Source organism: Mycteria americana, chromosome 3 (assembly GCF_035582795.1).
Source record: "Mycteria americana isolate JAX WOST 10 ecotype Jacksonville Zoo and Gardens chromosome 3, USCA_MyAme_1.0, whole genome shotgun sequence".
Lineage (NCBI taxonomy): Eukaryota > Metazoa > Chordata > Aves > Ciconiiformes > Ciconiidae > Mycteria > Mycteria americana.
Window position 1 is genome coordinate 109,943,283 of NC_134367.1, and position 22,232 is coordinate 109,965,514.

At 36.6% G+C, this 22,232-nt stretch overlaps 1 protein-coding gene across 7 annotated transcripts in view; it reads right to left on the reverse strand.

Annotated features, from left to right (window-relative positions):
• Nucleotides 1-22,232, reverse strand: part of CDC42BPA (CDC42 binding protein kinase alpha) — a 193,859-nt gene that overhangs the window by 57,412 nt on the left and 114,215 nt on the right. For 5 of the 7 annotated variants that reach the window (XR_012774874.1, XM_075496543.1, XM_075496537.1 and 2 more), the window contains exons 10-17: nt 20,867-20,946; nt 19,657-19,823; nt 19,075-19,197; nt 13,764-13,897; nt 11,859-12,101; nt 11,490-11,600; nt 5,403-5,650; nt 354-459 (exon numbers count right to left, since the gene is read on the reverse strand). Coding sequence is in view for 6 of the 7 variants with exons in the window: in XM_075496543.1 (XP_075352658.1) it covers nt 354-459; nt 5,403-5,650; nt 11,490-11,600; nt 11,859-12,101; nt 13,764-13,897; nt 19,075-19,197; nt 19,657-19,823; nt 20,867-20,946 (1,212 nt within the window). In the remaining variant the exon portion in view is untranslated. The remainder of the gene's footprint in view (nt 1-353; nt 460-5,402; nt 5,651-11,489; nt 11,601-11,858; nt 12,102-13,763; nt 13,898-19,074; nt 19,198-19,656; nt 19,824-20,866; nt 20,947-22,232) is intronic. The other 2 variants (XM_075496538.1, XM_075496539.1) reach the window with 2 other exon arrangements.

Below are 22,232 nucleotides of genomic sequence, written 5' to 3' on the forward strand. Positions count from 1 at the left end.
AAGAAATCACATCATTAACTATGTATTTTTATATTTGGCTCATACAATTAAATAATCTTTTTTTTTCTTAAGATATTGTCTAAAATTAATCTTACCAAACTGTAAGACCATCTAACTCAATTCTTACACATAAATACACATACATGCTTATATATATATATGCGCACACATTCTCAAGTTCAGATACATGCAGATACTCTCTATTCAAATCAAATATTAATCACCACTCTCTGCATAATATTAATTTCTTCTATCAATTAAGAGTTAATAATAACCAATACAGCTCTATATTGTACAATTTGTACATAGCATACAATAGTTGTAAACACAGGACTCAACTAATCAGCACTCACCTTATCAAGTTCATTTGAAAGTTTTTTGTTTTCCTCTGTTAGCAGAATCTTTTCTCGTTCATACTTCTGTTTGAACTCTGTTTCAAATTCCTCTCTTTCACTTTGGCTAAGAAATAAAATGAAGTAGAATCAGAAAGTTTCCTATTCTAAAACTCACCACACTATTCACTTACTTACATAACGATCAATGCACACACTAGCTGAAAAGAAAGTACTGCATTGGTAATACCACAGCCTATTAAAACTAAGCAAGTAATGCATTATACTACCATCTTACGACTATAAGACAGTCTGTTGAATTTTTTCATTAGACAATGATCTTTCCTTCAGTACAGAATTAACAGAGCACCACTGAGCTAATGTTTATCAATCCACTTATACATATTTTGTTCTTTAGATGAATCCTTCAAACATTGAGCAGCTGGAATTCTGCAGACCAAAGTGTGTGAAGACACTCAGCTTAAATTCTCAGCTCACAGAAACATTATTTTAACTTAGACATTTCTATAATTCCAAGTTTCACAGAGAACGACAGGCAAAAATGACCACATATGAAACCAGAACATACAGAAGCTAAATTAGAGCACTTGGGGCTGGGTCTCTGATGAGAAAAGCTTATACGGGCTAGTCTTTGGACAATTTAGAACAGCCAGAGGACACATCTGAACTGTTAATTCAGCTACCGTATACTTACTATCAGCCAAAAGTGGATGGCTAACCTATACGCTCCTAATATCACCAGGTTCTACAGCAGGTTTGGACCATTCTTCCTGAGAAAGTTTCAAAGGAGCTGTTTCCCCTAACCCTTCCCTTCTCCTGTGGATGTCATTCAGTAGAGGAGAACCCCTCATTGATTCTGCTTAACACCAACTCTATCTTGCACAATGAGTATGAGAACCCGAAAATAAATGAAGCTGCAGGTCCTCTGTTTGCCAAAAATCATTGTAATTTCCTTAAAGTGGTGTACAGCAATGTTTTAGATGTATAACTGCCACCTCACATCCACTCTTTTGAGACTCAATACATTTGCATCTTATATTCACCATTTCAACAATTATTCAGGTAACTGACACAAACTTCATCAGTAGGTTGATGGAACTATACTATAAATGCCACAGATACCATAAATACCCATTCAGCAAATACCACTGTCCAGCCTTAACAGGTTTGAAAAAGTGCCCAGTATAAAACGATAACTCTGTAAAAATAAAATCCAGGGGAAACCTTGTCTTGAGCATTGCAATTTTTTTTCTGGATAGCAATCAGAATTTTACATGGTGCAACAGAGAAATTACATCCTCGCCTCTTCTGAGATGCAGAACTACTCCAACTCTGCCAAATTGAGAGAACACCCTTAAAAGATGAGAAGTGTCAGTGGTTATAGTGAACCCAGTTAAGAGTAACGCTGGTTTGAATTTCCTATTCCTAATTTGAAATTCATTTAGTGCTTCAACCACTCTTTGAAATCTAGTACAGCATGTTAGGCTCATGGTGAAATTCTACGTTGCTAGGCATCCTTTGAAACATAACACTACATCCTAGTAAAGTAACATACTATCGTTACTGTTTAAACGCCAAGTTTGAAATTCACCACCACTCCTTTTCTATATCAACAGATTCCATGCATATGATGAGCAGTCTAGGGAAAAGGCAGGAAGAGATTAAAGCATTGGCTGTCAGGGGAATTAATAACAGGTCCTGCTTCTGTTTGCAAGGCATAGATTCAAAGCTAATTTCTCAGACAGTAGACCAAACTAATTTTTAATTAATTTATTTCTTTTATTTAGCTTTTATGATTTTATGGTTTTGTTTAGGGGTTTTTATTCTGTATTTGTCTAAAAATTGTTCTTTTAAGGCTTACTGGCTCAAAGCAGCCATAAATGGTGGTGGATTAAGGAAGCTTTGGATTGGTAAAAGAGCCCAACTTACTTGTAATTTTCTGTATTTTACATTCTTAATTCAACTGGTGATTGTCACTAACCCAGTAAGTCAGATTGCTATGGTATAATACAGAAACAAAGAAGATAAATTTTAAACAGAGGAGAATGCGGGTATAATCTATCATACCCAAATATCAACTCAGCAAACTACAGAACTGTGACAGACTCCATAGGCATACCTTGGACAGCCAGGAAGATCAAAATAACACATTCGCTTTGAAGCCTGGCATCCTCCTCTTCCATCAAGCTTTTTCTCTCATCTAAAATTTAGCTATGTATCTGCTCTTCAAGTTTAAGAAATCATACATGATCCGGCTTGCTTTTTATCAGTAAAATAACTGTAGCAAACCACATGCAAGTAATGTGAAATACATCTTTATGGTATCACTTTGTCACTCCAGCTCTTTATTGTGGTTGTACGAAGTGGAGAAATATTTTATCTTACTGCTTTGAAACCAAGAAAAGTAGACCTGAAACAAACACCAGCCCTCAGGCTTCTTTATATCACACAATTTAAAACCAGCAAATGCTGTTTTATAAAGCTCTCTGCTCTATAAATCTATCATTAAATGACAGGCTTAAAAGAAACTCCTACAAACATGATTTATTTTACACAGTTTCTTGCACCTTCTTCTGAAATATTTCATAATGACAATTCTAAGAAATGGAATATCCATGCTCCACAGATCACTGGCTTGATACTGTGTTCCTACATTCCCAATTTTAATAGCATGCAGTTTATCAGACTTTAGCAAAGGGCAATCGTTTTGTACAGAAAGATAGTTTCTCTCCCTTGAAGACTTATGCTGTTGAAGTAGCAAAGAAAAGCTTCAATTTGAAGAAAATGAAGAAAAAAATACTTATTTTAAGAAAATGAAACAGAAACCACCAGCATGTAAGTTACATTAAAAAATGCACAGATTTTGACCAAGCTCTTATTCACTCTATCCTATAGCCCTTATGAAGTAATGCAACCACATCCTCTTATCAAAGCCTTTTTTTAAAATATGCACTAAAGATTATTTTTAGACTACTAAAATTTTTTTCCCAAACTGTATATGCACACTTCAACGCCACACCCACCCCAAGCCTATTGTTGAAATAATTCCACTTATTTCAGCATAAAGCCTCCAGGTGCTTCCTTTTCAACACTTACATTGAACACCTCTGTACTGGCTGACTCACAAAAAGCTTTGCATGCCTGATTACAAAAGCTAAAAACAATATGTGTAAGCAGAAACACACACCAAAAAAAAATCCATGTTCTCTTAAGAAAAACTACCAAATACTGAGAATCGAGCAGCAACAGGAATTCTTCCATTCCTAATATTTAAGCTTCCCTTCTAAATCCCTGAACTACTGCAGAAGTCAATCTGTAGCACACCTTGAACAGTGGACTTCTGCCTTTCTGTGGAGTCCTAATACTTGCATGAGATTCTGCAGATCTGTTTAACATAACCCAATTAAGATCAGGTCTTCATTAATCACTCGTCATGTGCTTCAACACCTGACTTTGTATGATGCTGAACCCCTTCCCATTAAGAGCCAAATGTTGGATTCTGATTATATGACACACTTCTGTTCATGCTTTAAAATGTTCTCTTACACCAACACTTGAAATACATACAGAAACACATGGTTACGTCAGCACTCATTTTAGATTTGCATCCAGTTCTTTTTTTATTTATAGAGAGAAAACTAGATTGAAAGAAGGTTTATGAACTAGCTAGCATGAAGCAGATCAGCATTGTTAGGCCATTTGTTATTTCACTAGATAGACATCTAGTTAGAACTTTTGTGGCTGTACACCATAAGAATGGTTCTGATAAAACTCCAAGGAGTTTGTGGTCTGGGCAGTATTTGGAGGCATGATCTCTAGCAACAGTTTAGCCTGCAGAAAGAGGTATTAATGATTCTTTACTGAATATTCCTCCTTCTGAGACACTACTGGGCTGACATGGCATTAAAGGAGTATCATACTATCACCTTTACATATTACAAGAGAGCATAGCCTTTTGTGCACTTGTAACTCACAGGTCAGCAAGACCATTAAGTTGTGGTACAATGAAAACACGCTGCTGATGCAAGTTTTACCTCTCAACCTAGACCAAAACAGCAGACTACTGTGTTAATATGTCCAGCCTATGAATAGCTATATTCTAGGAAGAAACAGTTCATCCACTGCATTCTAGGCTGAATGATCTACTTCCCCTGCTGGAAACAATTTACCAGAGGAGCAGTGTTTCCACTTCTATTTGCATAAGCTTTTTTGAAAATTTCTTTATTTTATTTACTGCTTATATTTAAGGACTCACTACAGTTTGGCTAAGCTTTCAGCAGGAAATTCTCCATGGTTTTTCTAATATGCCATCTTATTACAGCAGCAAAAAGAAGCAGCTATGTTAGCGTCTATAAAGCATTTGGAATTTTTTATGAATGAAAATGAACACATTCTATTTATGACTATTTCCATTACTACACTATCCAACAGAAAAACTTGTTTTTATTGATGAATGCCTCAAGGAGCATTCTCAAGGCCAGTTATAAGCTCCACCACGTAGCAGAGAAAAAAGCAGGTCTCTGACAAATTACCATGTCAGAAGAGATAAAGCAGCTTATGCCTACAGTAGTCTGATGACTGATGTTAACATCGGATGGAACCCAGCATGGATTAGCCTTAGTCCACATTAAGTGACTGTTCCTGTGCTGGCAGAAATGCAAGCAATAGTTGATCTCTAACACATTAATTTTGCATCAGAAAATAAAAATACCAAACAGAAAAAAATGTCAAAAAAACCCTATTTTAAACTGCAACATAAGCTTCAGGGGTTGACTTACCCTGAGCTGCAAGTCTGCAACTCAAGTTACATACCTTGGAATGGTCAGCCAGTGCAAGAATTCTGGTGCAAAATTAACTGTTTCAGTACAGGGTTGTGGATTTTTTTGTTCTGCTGTATTTTTAAAGGTGACTATTTTCAACCCTGGCATTAGCTCAGCCAAAATGCACCTGTCTGCACTACAGTTAAGGAAGTGATAGTGTGTTTGGAAACATACTAGGAGACTTCAAAAGATATTTTGAGCTTAAAGGTAAATTCCATACAATACTTACTTTTCTCTTCTGGTTTTCTCTAACTTGTCTTTCAAAATCATGATCTCTTTCTTGAGGGCAAGCTGCTGGCTCTCTGCATCCCGTAGTTCCTTCTTCAGACTTTTTACTTCATTAGCATGCATTATTTCACGTTTAGATAGTTCCTCTTCATAGAAAACACTTTTCTTTTCCAGGTCTGCCTTTAATTTAGTGATCTCTTGCTGGTGTTCTATACTGCTTACCCCAGGTGAGCGACCAACCTGTTTTTGCTAAAATAAACAGCCCCAAGTTAGCACTCAAGAATGCTGAAAATTATGCTTAATAACAACTCCATATTCCTAAGTCTATGTTTAGAAAATACCCCATTACAGACTTGAGTTAAACACATGTATCTCAACTTTTTTTTGAAAATTTGTTAGAGCATCTGAACTGTACTCTTTATAATTTTGTGATTTAAATGCAGTAATAGTTTTAAAGACATTGAAAATTTGATCACCACTTTAAACATTTCTGGTCACATTCTGACTCCCCTTATGTGCAGTCAGAAAGTGACACCAGAATTAGAAGATTTTTATGCTCCCACTCACATGGTTGACAGCAACAAGTTCAAGTGACTTTCAGGAACAGAGAATAAGGACTATGATATACAGTCAACATATTTTAAAGCACAAATAATTTGTGGAAAAGCTATACTAAGACAAGCATTTGCTTAACTGAAGGCTAAAATCTAGCTACAGAAACACTATATGGATCGCATCAATCAGGAGGGAAACCTGACCTATTCTACTCAGGCTGACCATTTACATCATAGTGGATTAATAGGAAAAACAAGCTTTAAACAATAAGAGTAATTACTTCACTTTTCGCAGCTGCATAGCTCTCTTAGTGAGGTCTTCTGGCATTTCAATAGTCTTTACACATTGCTTCAGGATACATACACATTTGCACCAAATGCTGCACTCACTAAACTCAATGTCCTGCCATAACATAGAGGAGGAGCAAGATCAGGTTCAAAATGAGATAGTGGCATGACATGCACTGAAATCCAAGTACGGAAATACTTTTTAATGTAAACACATGTATGACTTGGTCTGGAATTTTTTATGTTTTTTTAAATATGTAATTAAAGGTAGTCTAAGGAAAGGAAATAAATTAATAAAACCACTGTGTTTTCAGAAAGTGCAGGTAACTGGAAAACCTACTTCCTTATGGTGGCTGTCTCACACCTTCAGGAGGATCGAAGATATTTTCTTAATTATACCTCCGTTCTTACCATGAGATATTAAAATCCTCTCAGTTACCCTTAATTAAACATGGCTTTGGGTAATTTTCCTTTGCTGATGTATGAATAGACTTTAAGAGCTAAATGCCATTGTAGAACATTCAGATGAGCTGAATTTCTATCACGACGAATTCTATGAGAAAGCTGGGCTTTGCTGTTAGTGTCAGCAGAACATTGCAAAACCCCCTAAATGTATGAGCCAGATACGTGCTGCTACCACATTGTTTTCTCTAACTCATCAAAACGACCATCTGTTTTGATCCAAGAGTAAAATCCTGCCCGTAGGACGCAGAAAGGTAAATTGGAGAAAGAAGATGCCATCCTAACAGGAGATGATTTGGAGAAAGAAAGATTAAAAAAGAAAAAAGAAAGGAAGTATAGGAATTTTCTTTCATGCACAGGCAGTAAACTACTGAACTTGTTTGTTACTGCCCAGTATGCCAAATTGCCTGCACATATATGGCAATGGAGCACATAAAAAGTTCAGGCTTTGCAACATCATCTATTAGGTACGTAAAATGTTTTAATGGTATTTCATATTTTTTTCCACAATGAGAAGATCCTATTAAGACCAGAAGACAGATGGTGCAGTAAAAGAGAGAGCTGGATGATATTGTACAGTGGCTTACAGAACTAGAGTAATATAGTAAACAAAAAATATATTTTGAATTGATGTAAGCACAAATTCCAAATAGATGTTTTCATACATGCCTGTTTCAAGTGGACAAATGGTGCAACTGAGACATAATGCATCTCCTGGCACATAGATAGTTAGATGCCATAACTCTGTGCTGGAAGTCTCGCTCTCTCCCCCCCCCCCCCCCCCCCATGCACACACACAGACACACAAAAACCCAAACAAAAAAAAACCCCACACAGCAGCTCTTTCATTAGGAAATTGTGAAGCTGAATGGTCCAAACTGACAGCAGTGTTGTAAATATTACTATATGTATTGACATGTATATCACGTACTATGGTTACCATAATTGCAACATTAACAGACATCAAGTTTTGCACTTGAAGAATAAAGAAGAATAACCATTAAATACCCCAATAATAGAGCAGGTGGCATGGGAAAACTTACTATTTAAGTAACATAATCCTAAATGAACGTACCATTAAAAATCTTGGAAGACTTCTGGCTTGTCTTTAATGAGACTAGTCTTTTGTTACAAGTGCTATTTTGTATAGCTTCAAGGCTTGTTTCTTGCCTTTTGCAGATGGTAATAATAATTTACCTTGGTTAAGAATATGAAGAATCTTACTTAGGACTGTGATGCTAATAGCCCAAAGTTTTATGGTATAAATATTTGCCAAATGCAACATATTAAGAAAGATGCAACCTTGCTTATTACAAACCTACTAATTATCAATTATGTGGATTACCGTATTATTCCTCTCAATTTAATAATTTGCTGTTGCTCAGGTAGGAAGGAAAGACTTGAGAATTTCATTTTCAATATGCCACCTACATATTTAACATGCAGAAATTAGTCTAAATTTGCTTGAAATGAACTTACAAAAGAACATACAACAACAAAAAATTAGCCATACAAATTAGCACGAAAAATTGCCTACTTGGCCCCAACCAGACTCGCCCAACACACCTTTGCTGTATGTGCAATTCAATCCAGAAACAGTTTTGGCTGTCTGAATACACACCTAAGGCTTTATAACTAAGTTTACTGAAGTAAACAGCAAGTGTAAGATCTTCTAGCACACCTATAAAATGCCCTAAAAACTAACAAAAAATAGGCGTATATACTGGTGAAGAACAGAAAGAGATTTGTAGGTATTATAATATTGCTCTGATGAAAATGAAAGCCGTCCTCTTCCATTGTTACATATAGCTCCATTTTTCAATGTTAATGGAAGCTTGATTAGAATCAGAAATTTATTGCAAATGGTAACTGGTTTCTTTTGGTACCTTCCTCCAACGTGTGGTCCAAGTCATTAACTTCCTCACTTACTCATACAGTACGCTTTCACTACTCTTACCGTTCCACTATCACATTCAGCTTCAATGTGAAGAATAATGTTGAGAGATGCCTTACTAGGTCTGACCAGTATCTTCCCTAAAGCACTGGCTATCTGGGGACAGCACCTGGGCCTGCCTTTTTTATGAGGTCCATTCCCCTTGGAATACAACAACTGCTGGACTAAAGGTATTAGAGGGTACCTCTCCGCATAGTCAGGGGACCTGGTGTTCATCAATTTGTCTTATCCCTTTATGAACCCGCCGATATTGTCACAACCACAAACCCCTGTGGCAACAAGTTCCAGGAGTTCACTGCCCATTCTGTGAAGAAGTACTGTATTAAATGCATGTCCTGTTTGCTTCATCAGTGCCCCTCAGTCATAGTACTGTAGGGTTTGGTAAACAGCCATTTCTGCTCACCTTATCCACTACCTTCGTGATTTTGTAAACCTTAAACATTATTTCCCCTCAGCTTCTTCCTGCCCAAATTTAAAAGTGACATCTAAATAGATGTTTTCATACATGCCTGTTTCAAGTGAGACATAATGCATCTCCTGGCACAGAGATAGTTAGATGCTGTTTAATGCACCCCAGGATGTGGTTTGCCCTCTTGGCTGCCAGGGCATACTGCTGACTCATATTGAGCCTGCTTTTTTTTGAAAATCTAAATACATGACATCCACTGGATCTCCTTTATCCACACACTTACTGACAACTTTGCAGAACCCCAGCAGGTGAGTGTCGCAGGACTTGGCTGGACAGAAGGCACACTGCCTCCTTCCCAGTAGTCTCTGCTTCATCCATGAGCTCACTGACCTTTTTCTTTACTACAGCCTCTACCCCTTTCCTAAGTCACCCACGCTCCTCTGCAGTTCCCAGGATCTTCTGGATGAGAGTTACAGTGGCACGGCAGGCCATCTATATTAAGAGAGTGCACATCTTGGCCAGCAGTTCTCTTACTTCTCATCTGAGTTCATTCAGAACCTCCTTGGCGAGGCCACTGCTCCAGGTGACTTCACACCTGACTCACCTGCCAGCTCTAACGCTTCTTGCACATCACCCTCAGACCGATCCAGCTCATCTGTCCAACCTGCTGCAAAGAATGCACTCTGCGTGGCATCTCCCCTGCTTCAGCAGTAAAGTCTAACACACCAAAAACTCATTGAGCGTTTCTGCCACAGCCCTATCAACTCAGAGATTACCTTTTTCATCCCTGCCAACAAATGGCCCCATGAGTTTCCTAAGGTGACTTTCTGTTTTTGATTTAAAGAACTTCCCACAGTCACTCTGAGCATCCGTCGCAAAGTGCTCTCTAAATTCTCTTTATTTAGCCCTCAACATCCTATTTACACTTAACCTGCCATCATTTATGGGCTTTTCTGTTCTCCTCATTTAGAGAAACTTCCCTTTTTTCTTTAAATATTGACATTTTCTCTATGATAGCCTCCTGAACTTAACTAAGGAGCCATGCAGAGCTTTTACTGAATGGATAATGCAGTATCACAACAACTGCACGTGATCCAAAGTGTGCTTACTGTGCTGTGAAATATTACTAAGAAAGCTACAAGTCCCCTTTCCTCTTCTGATAACTTGACCTGTTGTTATAAATCAGCATATCGTTTATTCTCAATAGATCACCAATAAATTCCTCTCGCCTCTTAAATTCATACAAACTCTTTGCTGATAGAGAAGATTCATGAAAGCAGAAGAAACATCTTAATTTTCAGATAACAATCTGAATTCACAGCAGCAGAAGCTTTATAAATCCAATTTTCATATGGAATGGATTTCCTTATTTTCATTTAAGAAAGGAAGGTAAAATAAAAGAGTGTTTGCAAAAAAACCCCAATTTTTCTGTGCAGTGACTTCATATTGACAAATGTCCAACAGAATTCTAACAAACTCCCCCGCTGTTATTCTTGTTAATTAAGACCAGAATAGGCCTAATCTGATATTTTGCATAAAAAGTTTAGAATTATCCTACTGGACCAAACATTGGGAACAGGATTTTGCTGTAAATGAACAGCAATCCTCATGTGGAAATGAAAAAACTTTCTCATTCAATTTTTGAGAAAATCTGATTTCTTTGGAGCACTGTATAAAACACTAACTCATAGAATGGAATAACAGTTAACATCCTTGGCTTACTTAAATTTCTGCTCCTAAAAACACATAAATGCGTGAGCGATCTCATCAATATAAAGAAAACTCTCATGCTAAATGCTGCTCTTGTGCAAAAATGTCTCAACTTCTGGCTGAGAGGCAGAATACCCTAAAACTTTTCCTTTACAGTTACATCAGTTGACATCTATTGTGGAGGAAACCATCTTTCTTTTGACTTACACGCTGAGGAACAACGCAGTACACAAAACACCTATACAGAAACCTGCACAGGCTGCAGGTTTATCTTCAAATACTCAACCAAGCTACACTAAAAAAAAAAAAAAAAAAAACACCCCCCCCCCCAAAAAACCCCAAAACCAAAGCAAAAATAACACCCCCCCCAAAAAAAAAAAAAAAAAAAACAAAAAAAAAACAAAAAAAACCAAAAAACAAACGCTTTTAACAGGTAAAGTTAAACAAAGTAATAATGGAAGCAATTTGGTAAGAAATCACCAAGTATTAAGAAATACTTCAGTGAGCAGTGAACACACTGGCCTGAAAAGTGTATTAGGCAAATGTTCATTTTTCTGGACAATAATGCGATGCATGCTTGCATTAATATTCAGCATCCACTGAAGTGACAAACTAACAATACCCTTTTGTCCTACATCTGAAAGCAATCAAACAGATCCAAGTCCTAGTTGACTAGTAAGTTTGCAGGTGTTAATATCAAAACAGACTAACCTTTAGCCCTTCTACTTCGCTTTCCAACTGTTTAGAGTACTGTTCACTCCTCTCTCGCAATTTCCTGTCTTTGGATGCCTCAGCAGCTGCGGCTTCAGCTTGGACTTCCAGCTACAAAAGTACATACGTTTTTAATAGGTAGGATTCTTGTGGGTTTTTTTTCAAAATCTATTGATGGTTTTCAATATCAGAGATAAATCTTCAGCACTAAACTGGACACTTCAAATTCTTAGAAAGCAAAATCAGTACTGTTTGAAACATCAATCAAAGAGTTAAAGATTTACAGATAACATAAAAAAATTACTTTGTCAGAAAACCTTACATATAACTACTATTTCATAGATTCTGAACAGTCTTCTCACCACTTACTTCTTTTTTAAGTCTCTCTGTTCTGCGTAACTCTTGCCTTAAACTTTCTACTTTTTGCATCACCACTTCCATTTCTTCCTCCTTATCTCGGAGCTGGCGGGCAAGCTTTTGTTTTTGAGAGTGCAAGTCTGTCAGCCGCTCGTTCATCTCTGAGAACTCCTGCATTGCCAATTTCCGCTGGCTGTGTGCATCTTTCAGCTCTTTGGCTTGGGATTTTAATCTGTCACTAGACTCTGCCAGTTCCTACAGTTTAAAAAAAGAATTAAGTAATAAACCTAGAAAGCTGCAAGGCCAATTCTGTCTTTGGATGCGCATCTAACACCTTCTCCAGAGTGAATAGAAACTACATATTCATTTCTTTTCATGAATGCATCTATGATACAGATTGTAGGCCTCTATAAATAAGGGAAGAGGCCAGGTTTTACACTACTAAAGTTAGTAAAACTGCATAAATGTAAATCAAGTCGGAATTTACTCCATTATTACAGGTTCAAGACAAAGGCTTTCAAGCACTTGCATTAAAATACAAAATACCTTGCTTTCTTAATTAAATATGTCATCAGCATAGTTTTTCAAGAACTACTTGAATGAATAAAAAGAATAGTACTTATCTCAACTGCTAAATGATTGAAAAAGTTTTTGCATTAATTGAATGGACAACTCTGCTCTATGAAAACTACTACTTTAGAAGCTTTTGAAAACTGACCTGCAATGGCGAGTATGATTTCCACACACTGTACCGTAGTATCAAATATTACAGAAAGTTTCAGGCAACAAAACACTGTAGTGATTAACAGCAATATATGATAATTATTGTTTTAAAAGAACCCACATGAGATAACACTGCTAGTGCTGTGATAACTCTACAGCACACTACCTTCACAAAGCTTGCCGTGTCCTAGATCTGTGCTACTACACTACGAATGAGGGACCACAACAGTTTAAATGGTTTAATATGTTCAGCCAAATCGGAGCAGAACAAAGAAGCAAGGAAAAGCGAGTCTGAGGGATGAAAAGAAGAACGGCAGGAAGAGTTAATATTTGGCACTGTTGACATCTATACAAATTTAAAAGCATTTTCTAAGGTTGTTAAAAACAGGTCCTAATCACTAAACAAGAGGTTGTTTTAGAAGAGAGATGGTCTTTCGTGGACAAACTGACAGCTCTCAAGGTTTTAAGAGCCTTAAGGGTTAAAAGAAACAGTGTTCAATACAGCTGGCACATCAACATTCAGCTGGACTCTAAAATACTGGCCAGTATAATCATGATGAGAAACAGGCTAATGTATTTCACAGCTGATTACATTTTCAAGTTGATTTAACCATGAATACAAAAAAGAGCCATGAAAGACAGTATGTTATAAATAAGAAAACAAGGATCTCGGGGAGACAGAGAAGAAGAAATAAAAGCCAGTATTCTTTACTGTAGTTATTTCAAATTACTTTCTAACCTTCATATTTGGGCAATTTTTCACATCTCTCTTCTGGAAACACTTCTGTGACACAGCCTTAATATCGTATTGTTAACAATTTTTCCCTGCTACAGTCTCACCCATACTTCAGATTAAATTAGTTGTTTGGGGTAGTTCTTCTCTACTCTGTCTTCTAACCGCTATCATTATCACCTTAATCTGAAGCTATAAAACCTTCTTTGCAGCCGCCATGCAATTTGCATCATGGAGTTGTTCACTATCTGGAAGCAGTCACCTAGGACCACCCAGCGGCCATACATACAATGCGTTAAATAATGTCCTTGTCTTCAAACAAGAGGCAGAAAGCAAAGTAGGTCACGCTACACATTTGTTGTCTGCTCATTAATTTTATACTTGAAAGTCATTTCAAGCAAAATGAACAAAAATAAAATAGTCTTTAGGGTTTAGAAGAGTTGCTGACAAAATGCTTTTACCTTATTAAGATCTTCCCTCTCTTGCTTCAGTGTTCTGACCTGTTTCTCAAAAGCCTTTATTTGTCTGGAAGCATCATCCAACTCCCGCCTTGCAGTGCTGGCCTCCTCAAGTTGCTGTTCTAGCTGACCAGAATCTAGAAAAAGCAGCAGACTTCTAAATAAGTTAAGGAAAAAAATCATTATTCTAGAATAGCATAGTCTAGCTGCTTGAAGCCCTTTCAGTATTTGTTCTGGTTTCCATTTAATCACAAAAGAATGCAATTCTTATCTGGTTTAGAATAGGGAGTAGCTTGTTTCAACTGCCATTATCTGCTTTTTACACAACAGAATAAAAGGTCACAGCTTGCTGCAAAACAACATACAAAACAATAACAACTTGCCTTTTCACATTATAATAATCATGCACTATACATAATTCTGTAATGTATGCTTTAACATGACCTATACATTTGACTTTTATGCGCTGTGATGTAATATATAATGCATCTTTTATTACCCTGTAATTACAAACAGTCTCCCTCCTCCCCCCAAATTCCCCCAGAAAGAAACAGTAAAAGTAACGGGTCACTCAAGAGCTAGCAAGCGTTCTCCTGTTGATACATTTAAAATTAACTTCAGACGATTTTACTTATGTCTAGTGTGAAAACCACTTGTGTTTATGTGATCTGCTTTATTACTACTATAAATACAAGAAAACTATTACAGCCACTTTCTTACCAACTTAACAACACAACAAAAGTACATTTCTAAGCCACAGCTAAATAATGTCATACCAATACGCTCAAGTGCTACAACATGAAAAGCTGAAATCCATAAAATATGATAATTGAAAATTTCTAGCTAGTGGGTGGGGTTTTTTTCCCTCCTAGTCCTTCACTTAAAAACCACAAATTTAAAGGAAGAGATATATGAAGGTAGGTTAATTCCAAGTTCTATGAAATCAGTGACATTTTGCCTTTGATTTCAGTTGTGGCAGATCTTCAGACCATACATATTTACCCACAGAACAGGAACTCATCTATACTATTAATAAGAGCCTTTTACTACATTTTCATAAATGCAACCCTAAGAGACTGGCTCTTAGAGAAATCAAAAATAAAAACACATACATTTCTAAGAGCTGTAATTTCTGAAACACAAGAATTTTATAAGCAAATGAATACCATTAGCTTATACCCAGACAAATATTCACTATTGTTTTACTTCATTGACTCTTGCTTAAAAATTTAAAAGAATGCATTTAAATGAGAGATGTAGCTCAAAGCCAGAAATTAACTGCCTGTCTTATGTAGTCTACTCTGAAATCACCAGCAAAAAGAAAGTTTATATATGGCTCTGCTGAGCCAAGATAAATCTTTCTTCTGTGCATGAACTACTTTGTTCCACAGCTCTGTTTTCTCCTTCCATCGCTGCCCTTTACATATTTGGCAATATGAAAGATTCCTCAAAGTTTTCTCCTATGTAACTTAGCGAGCAAAAATTATAACTTTGACCTCAAAAATTGAAAGCATATGCTAGCTTGTCATTTCCTGGAAAACTAGATAGACAAGAAAAATGTATTTTTCTAAGGTCTCCCCGGTGACACTCCTGAATTTGACATAATTTCATGTTCATTTTTTATCACCTTTTTAAGCAGGTGTTTACTCTTACAGCTCCAGAAGAGGCAGTAAAACAGGTGAAAGAATACAACCAAAAGCTAGTTGTGACATATGTGTAGTCACTGGTAATTTTCCATCTAACCACCCTAGCTGTTGCTAACATTTTAGTTAATATATGCAAACACTCGCTGTAGGATGTTATCATGTTACATTTCATTGCCCAAGAGATTAGCCCAAAGCATAAAGTTCAGCTCTGCACCTGAACTGAACCTCCTTTAAAGTTCATCAGATCTAGATTTGGAAATTTAGATACTTTAAAAGCCACCCAGAAAATGTGGAACTAGCTCCCCTAAATTTGGAAGCATTCAGACATGACCATCATTTGGTTTGTGCCTGTCATTCTGTCATTAATTTAGTTTTAAAAATCTATCTCAGGAAAAAACCAAACAAACAAAAAACCCCAAACAAAACCACAAACAAAACAAAACATAAAATTAAGCAAAATACAACATTCTCTTTTCCCAATTTTATCAAATTAGATTGTATTATTTACAACTCAAAGCACAAATGAGTGTCTTCTAACTAATGGCTGTATTGACTGGACCAGACAAGGCATTCAAGTATATACTGGGAAAGTTATGTGGTGACTGGGGATGGATTAGACAACTCTACATCTTCCTCATTTGATCACATTAGTCACTTCCAACCCAATTAAAAAAAGCAGATATCGTATCTAGGAATACACATATATCGCATGAAGCAGTAAATTCTTAATGGATACTTAAGGGAAAACCTTCTCAGTATTAACCGACTTCTTTTAAATGTGAAAAGGGATATCACTTGTGTTGGGGAATGTTCCCACACCTTCTTTATTTTTTTTTTTTTCATTACCAAAGGAAGAGAGTAATGCCTTCAGCAATGAACTAAAATCTAAGTTGCAGCTCAATAGTCAAGGATAAAATGTAATTTAAAGCTGATCCTGATGCTTTTCTATGAAGGGCTGGTCCCATTCAAAAGTTGTTCCTGTAGATGTTGCTTTTCAGTGGTTCCAAAGAGCCAAAAACAGAGCTCAGGATTGCTACAGAACAGAGGTTTCTGATCGTGTCGTCTTCTTCCTCAATACAGCAGCAAGTGGAGGGACATTTGGCTGGAGAGAAACTTCACAAAAACCTTTGTCTTGACACAGTGTCAACATGGCATCACTCAAACCAGAGTGATCCTCCCTGAGCTAGTTAAGCCATATTCACATCCAAAAATAATGCTTATGGTACAATACGAAACTGCTGCATCATACCAGAGCAGCTGCCCAACTGTGTATCTATAACAGACTTTTTTCAGACCACACAATTTTAACAGCATATAATCTATGTGCTGCAGCCTGCAGTTCATACATAGCATACTTCTGCCCCATAACGTAGCAGCAGAGTCTAAACACACCAAAATGTCTGGAAGTTAAGTCCAAGTTATTCTTTCTGTGGGTGTCGCTGCTGGCATTCCTGACGCTTTCAGGAACTGAATGAAGCCTTTTCACAAATACAAACCAGAACAAATCTTTTTTGTAGTTTACTCCAACCTTTCCCACCGGGTTTTTTCCCTTGCCACAGGTAAGATATGTCTATATAATAGAGATCCATCTACTGCTACTTGTGTCTGATTTTTCTCTCACATAAGATGCAGGCATTTTCCTATTTGGATTGACAAGAGGAATCAGATTTGTCCTCCTTGTTTCTATGGTTCTAGTCCTGATACCTAACAGTCTCTATCAATCTTGTTAATTTTCCTAAACAACAAACATCTTGCTGTACTTCCTTTCTCTTTGGAGATGTCTCTGCTCTCAAGATCCTATTTTGAAGAAACCGTTACGGAGCAGCATAGCAGAATTCCTATGCTATGAATCACTCCAAGAGAAAATTCCCTTTAACTTAATTCAGAGCATCAAATCAAGAATACTGAATATTAGTATTAGTAGCTAGCCTTTAAAGTAGGCTAAAAAGATATTAGCTAAACAGACAGCAAATTGGTTCACTAACATCTATATTCAACATGGTGGTACAATAGAAGCTCTCCCTCTGGAAGTTCTTAAAACATGAATTGCCAGAATCTGGGAGAGTAAGGCTGGAAAAGGATGGATTTGGATATATCGAATTTCTTTGAATCTTTCCCTACCGTCTCCAGTAGCCTCTGTAAAGACACAGGATACTGAGCTAAGTAGATCTTTGCTTTTTGACTAGTTTGGGAGTTCTAAAGAAAGGCAATATGACATTAAAGAAATTCAGCTCTTTATCTACACAGATTTCAAAACCACTTTTCAAACTTAAAGCACTGAGATACTTCATAGCCAAACTTTTAGTTACCGTAAAATCTTCATGAACTCTCAGAAGCAACGGAATTAAACAGACAGCAAATAAATGTTCAGTTTTGTAAGAAACAATAGCTCATTGACAGCCGAGCTGAGAGGTGGCTCTTCCCCCTCTCATCTCCCTTTCCTTGTATGCTCCTATTGCCCACCACGTGCTGATTTATCAGATCATGAGCTGATTAAATTCTCTATCTCTAGAGAGTTCTTTCCTTGTTTACTTGAGTGAATTAAACTCAAGAGAGAGTCTGGGGCATGCACAGAGGGAGGAGGGGCCACACAGCTGTGAGCAGGACCCGTTTGATGGCAGAGTTTTGTTTGGTCAGTTCTGCTGCTCATGGAGCATGTGGGCCTTATATAGCCCACAGTGTCCTCTCTCATGGAAAACACCCTTCGCTACTCCCTGCCACTTGAAAAAACTCAGTACCACTGTAGTTTCATGCACACAGCCCACCTCCCAGATAACCCACACTTTTCTAAAAGTACTGTTCCAAGAAACAGTAAACCACAGAAAACCACATCTCCAGTTTGAACTAGCTTTTACTCCACATCCAGTTACAATGCACTAAGCAACAGCACGCTATAAACCTCTGTGGTTTCAAAGAAATATAAATATAAGCAAAATTGTGATCACATCTCACAAATTTGGCCCTTCCAAGGAAAATCCAACAGAAAATGAGATAAGGACAAACATCAATTGATGCTTAAATCATAACAAATCACCCTTCCATCAAATATTTTTAAGACTATCAAAAATGCTAGGCTAAATTCTTCACCCTCATGTTTACTCACATGAACAAGAAACAACACCTTCCTTCCTTCCAGATTACTACCTATGTACCTGCATACCAGAGTGCAGAGATGTACAAAGCAAGGAATACTAAGGTATGCCACAATGACTATGACTTCTGAAAGGACCGCAGTGACTTCTGATACTGCCAAAAATAACCGAACAAGTGCTCCATCCGCTCTTGCAGTACACATTACAGGATGGGGCGGGGGGGGAAGGAAATTGGTCATGGTTTCACAGATACTCAGGTAGAGCCTGATTCACATCCATGTAAATTAGCAACACCACAATTTAAAACTACTGGCACTTTACCACTAATAATAATAGCAGAAGTCATTGAAATCTTCCTTCTCCCTTGCAACTGGAATTACTGAAGTACTGAATATTAAGTTGAAATTGTAGAAAATGTTGAGCTACCAATGAAGAGCGAAGGGTAAAATGAGAAGTAAGAATAGAATGGAAGACTCTTTTAGAAAGCACAGTAAAACTAACATTTTATTATGAGAAAAAAATCTTGTCAAAATATTGTTTCCTGTTACAGTTTTCACATTAGTATTTATAACATACCTGTTACCTGTTTCTTCAACTTTTCAATTTCTTCTTTCAAACTTTTAATTTCTAAATCTTTGCTCGCTGTTATTGGGCCATCCACTGTCGAATACTGCAGAGCCTGGACTGTCTGGGTGGACTCTAGAAAAAGATGGAAGAGAGAGGGACAAATTACATGCCTGATATCTGAGGAGGTCAAAAAGACATCACTGATAGATTAAGACATGCCAAAAAGCCTCCCCACTGAGGATTCTACAATTTATACTTTCCAACTACTAAGTGCCAATTTTTCAATAATTGTGGGCTGGACAAACTAAGTTCTTAGAGGTTTTAAGAATGAAATCTTTATGCCACAGTAACCAAGGCACAGCATGAACAAAGTTAGCATGTTATAAGAAGTTGCATACATGGGATATTTCAGGCATAAAGAGTAACAGAAGTTTAATTTGTCAACGGAAATAATGAAGAGAATTCTCTTCTGCTAGAAAGCATTCCAGGAGATATATTTATTTTTTTCCACGGTATAAACCATGCCTTACGAAGCTGCAAGCTAATCTAAGTCAAAAAAGTGATTGAATTATTTTTTTTAAATGACTATACCTTGCAGTTTTCTACTAAGTTCAAGCTTTTCCTGTTCTAGACGTCTTATTCTCCTCTCATAAGCTTCTGTTGCTAAACTATCCTCCAAAGTTCTTTGAATGCTGGCATCAAGATCCATAGAGGGTGGTCCAGCTGTCAGTCTTAGACAGCTGCGGTCTGAAAGCACACTGGGAGAAAAAAATTAAAGTGTATTGGATTTTACAACAGGCTGTGCTTAACGTAATTTTTAAAAAATTGTATCAACCAATAGTTTAAATTGTTAATTAGTATGTAATTTATTATATGGTCAAATAATACCTTGTTAGTATGTACTCATTAAAAATTGAATTCATTTTTACCTCGCATGACTGATGTCCTCAATGCATTTTTTGTTACATAAAAGTGTATGAACTCCTGATTATAAATTATCATTATTGACAGTCTACACTAGCCAGATAGCAAAAAGCAACAATCTAGATAGTTAGTAAGATTACAATAACAGTTTATTTTAAAATAATTAATCAAGTTTCACAAATACTTTAAAGACAACAATCACAACTGATGGTGTGAAACTATTGCATGACAGCTAGGGCATGTACATATCAGAAATGCTGTGGCCCTGATTCTGTGGATACTCATGTACACATGCTATTACTTATGCAAACAATCCTTTTGAAGTCTACAGGACATGTCACATAACCAGCACTAAGCACATGTGTTTGCAGAAACATAGGCCTGGTTTTTCAATGGTTGTAAACATTCTTACTTATTTTCACAAGTTATCAAGGAGCGTACATGGACTTCCTTGTTACTGTTTCATTTAGCAGTAGAGATTAACATGACAAATACCACATTGATACCAAATTTCCATTCAGATTTACAAGAGTGTCAAAGGACTAGAAATAAAACGGTTTTTAAAGTCTAATAAGTTAAGTTCTCTCTGGGTCCACACATCTGGTCTTAACTTTGTCACATGCAGTTAACTTCATACATTGTCTGAAAACCACCTTTCTCAACAAAACTCCTCTGAACATAGGTCTTGACCTTTAAATTCATGTAAATTTTACCTTCAGAGAGCTCATTCTTTTGGACAGACAGCATTTTAGATTATGGCCTAGTAATTTCCTCAATAAACCACATTCTTTGGTATTCATTTGCAACTGGTTTGAGAGACAGAAACTTAAGATATTACGTAACTATCCTACAGACAATTTTGGGACTCTTAACTTACCAGCTACTTGTATATGTGAAACCCACAAATGGTAAATGATGGCCAGAAAATGCAGTGTGTGATGGTGGAGGCATTGTTTCCTAGAAAAATAATAGGACAGTTGAGTAATTAATATCCTACTGGACTTAAAAGTAAAAGATTTTAGAGTTTAACCATATGTGAAGTGTTAGTGATAATATCACATTAACTATATTCACAGTCATCCTTATCTACAGCCCAAATATGAAATGGCACCACCTAAATCTATTTATAATAGACCATGCTGGCATAAAAATGCTTTTCTAATTAAATAGGCTATCATTGGAGGAAAGCAGAATATTACACATATTAAAAGCCAATTCATTCCTTCTTTTTTCCAAGAAGCTCTTAGCACAGAGTATCACCTTTTATTCCTTCCTGTACACCTCTCCGCTATTTAGTCAACAGGGCTTCCTGCCTGTAGATTTACCAATCCCACTTCTGAGTGGGCTATCTCTATTTGGAGAGAACAATAGTCAGACACTTATTAGAAAGAAGTACAACAGGGTTTTCTAATCCCATTAGTGCTTTGACCATTTCTTCCTTCATTGCTCCTTTTTCCTGCCAGACAAAGAACTACAAACTAAGACAAATCTTTGAGCTTCTCCTCAGGCTAAAACAACCCTGTTGCTATATTATTCGAACCACTGTAAGTTCCAATATTCTTAAATATCCTGTTAAAAGTTTCCTGTTTAATCCCCAGATGCAAGGTTTATGTTGCTATACTAGAGATGGTCTTAACGGTCATCAAAAGAAATTCCCTAAGAAGATGATTATCACACTGAAAGTGCTAAAAGGTTCTAAATTTTAAGAAAAGGTAACATAATGATTTTTTTCAAAAAAAAAAAAAAAAAAAAAGGAATCAGTTGTACATTTTTACATGTAAAACTCAGCAGTAGAGAACAAGCCTGCATTCAAAAGAAATCCAAAATTACCTTTTCAGTAGTGGTGTCAGCTATATTACATGACAACCTTGACCTTTTAGCAGACAAAAATCTTCATCAAAAAAGAGTTTGCAGAATAAAAAGCAACATCAATGACATGGCTAGACTGCATAACTACATCAAGTCTACATTGTTGGGCATTTTGGAAACTAAGGGCAAGACCAAATTCCAAAGCCTTAACTTTCCACTAGTTGATAATAAAAATATCAGTTATTACAGACTATGGTTAGGAAAAGTAAAATTCTTTATTTCTCCTTTGGATTTTATTTGCATATTTCATAGATTCGAGTCTCAAAACCATCTTTATGAATGAGTTTAAAAAAGACCAAATGAATAATTGTCTGATTTTAACAGCCCATATAACAGTTTTCTGTTACCACACAGGTAACAATGCTGGTTCTAAA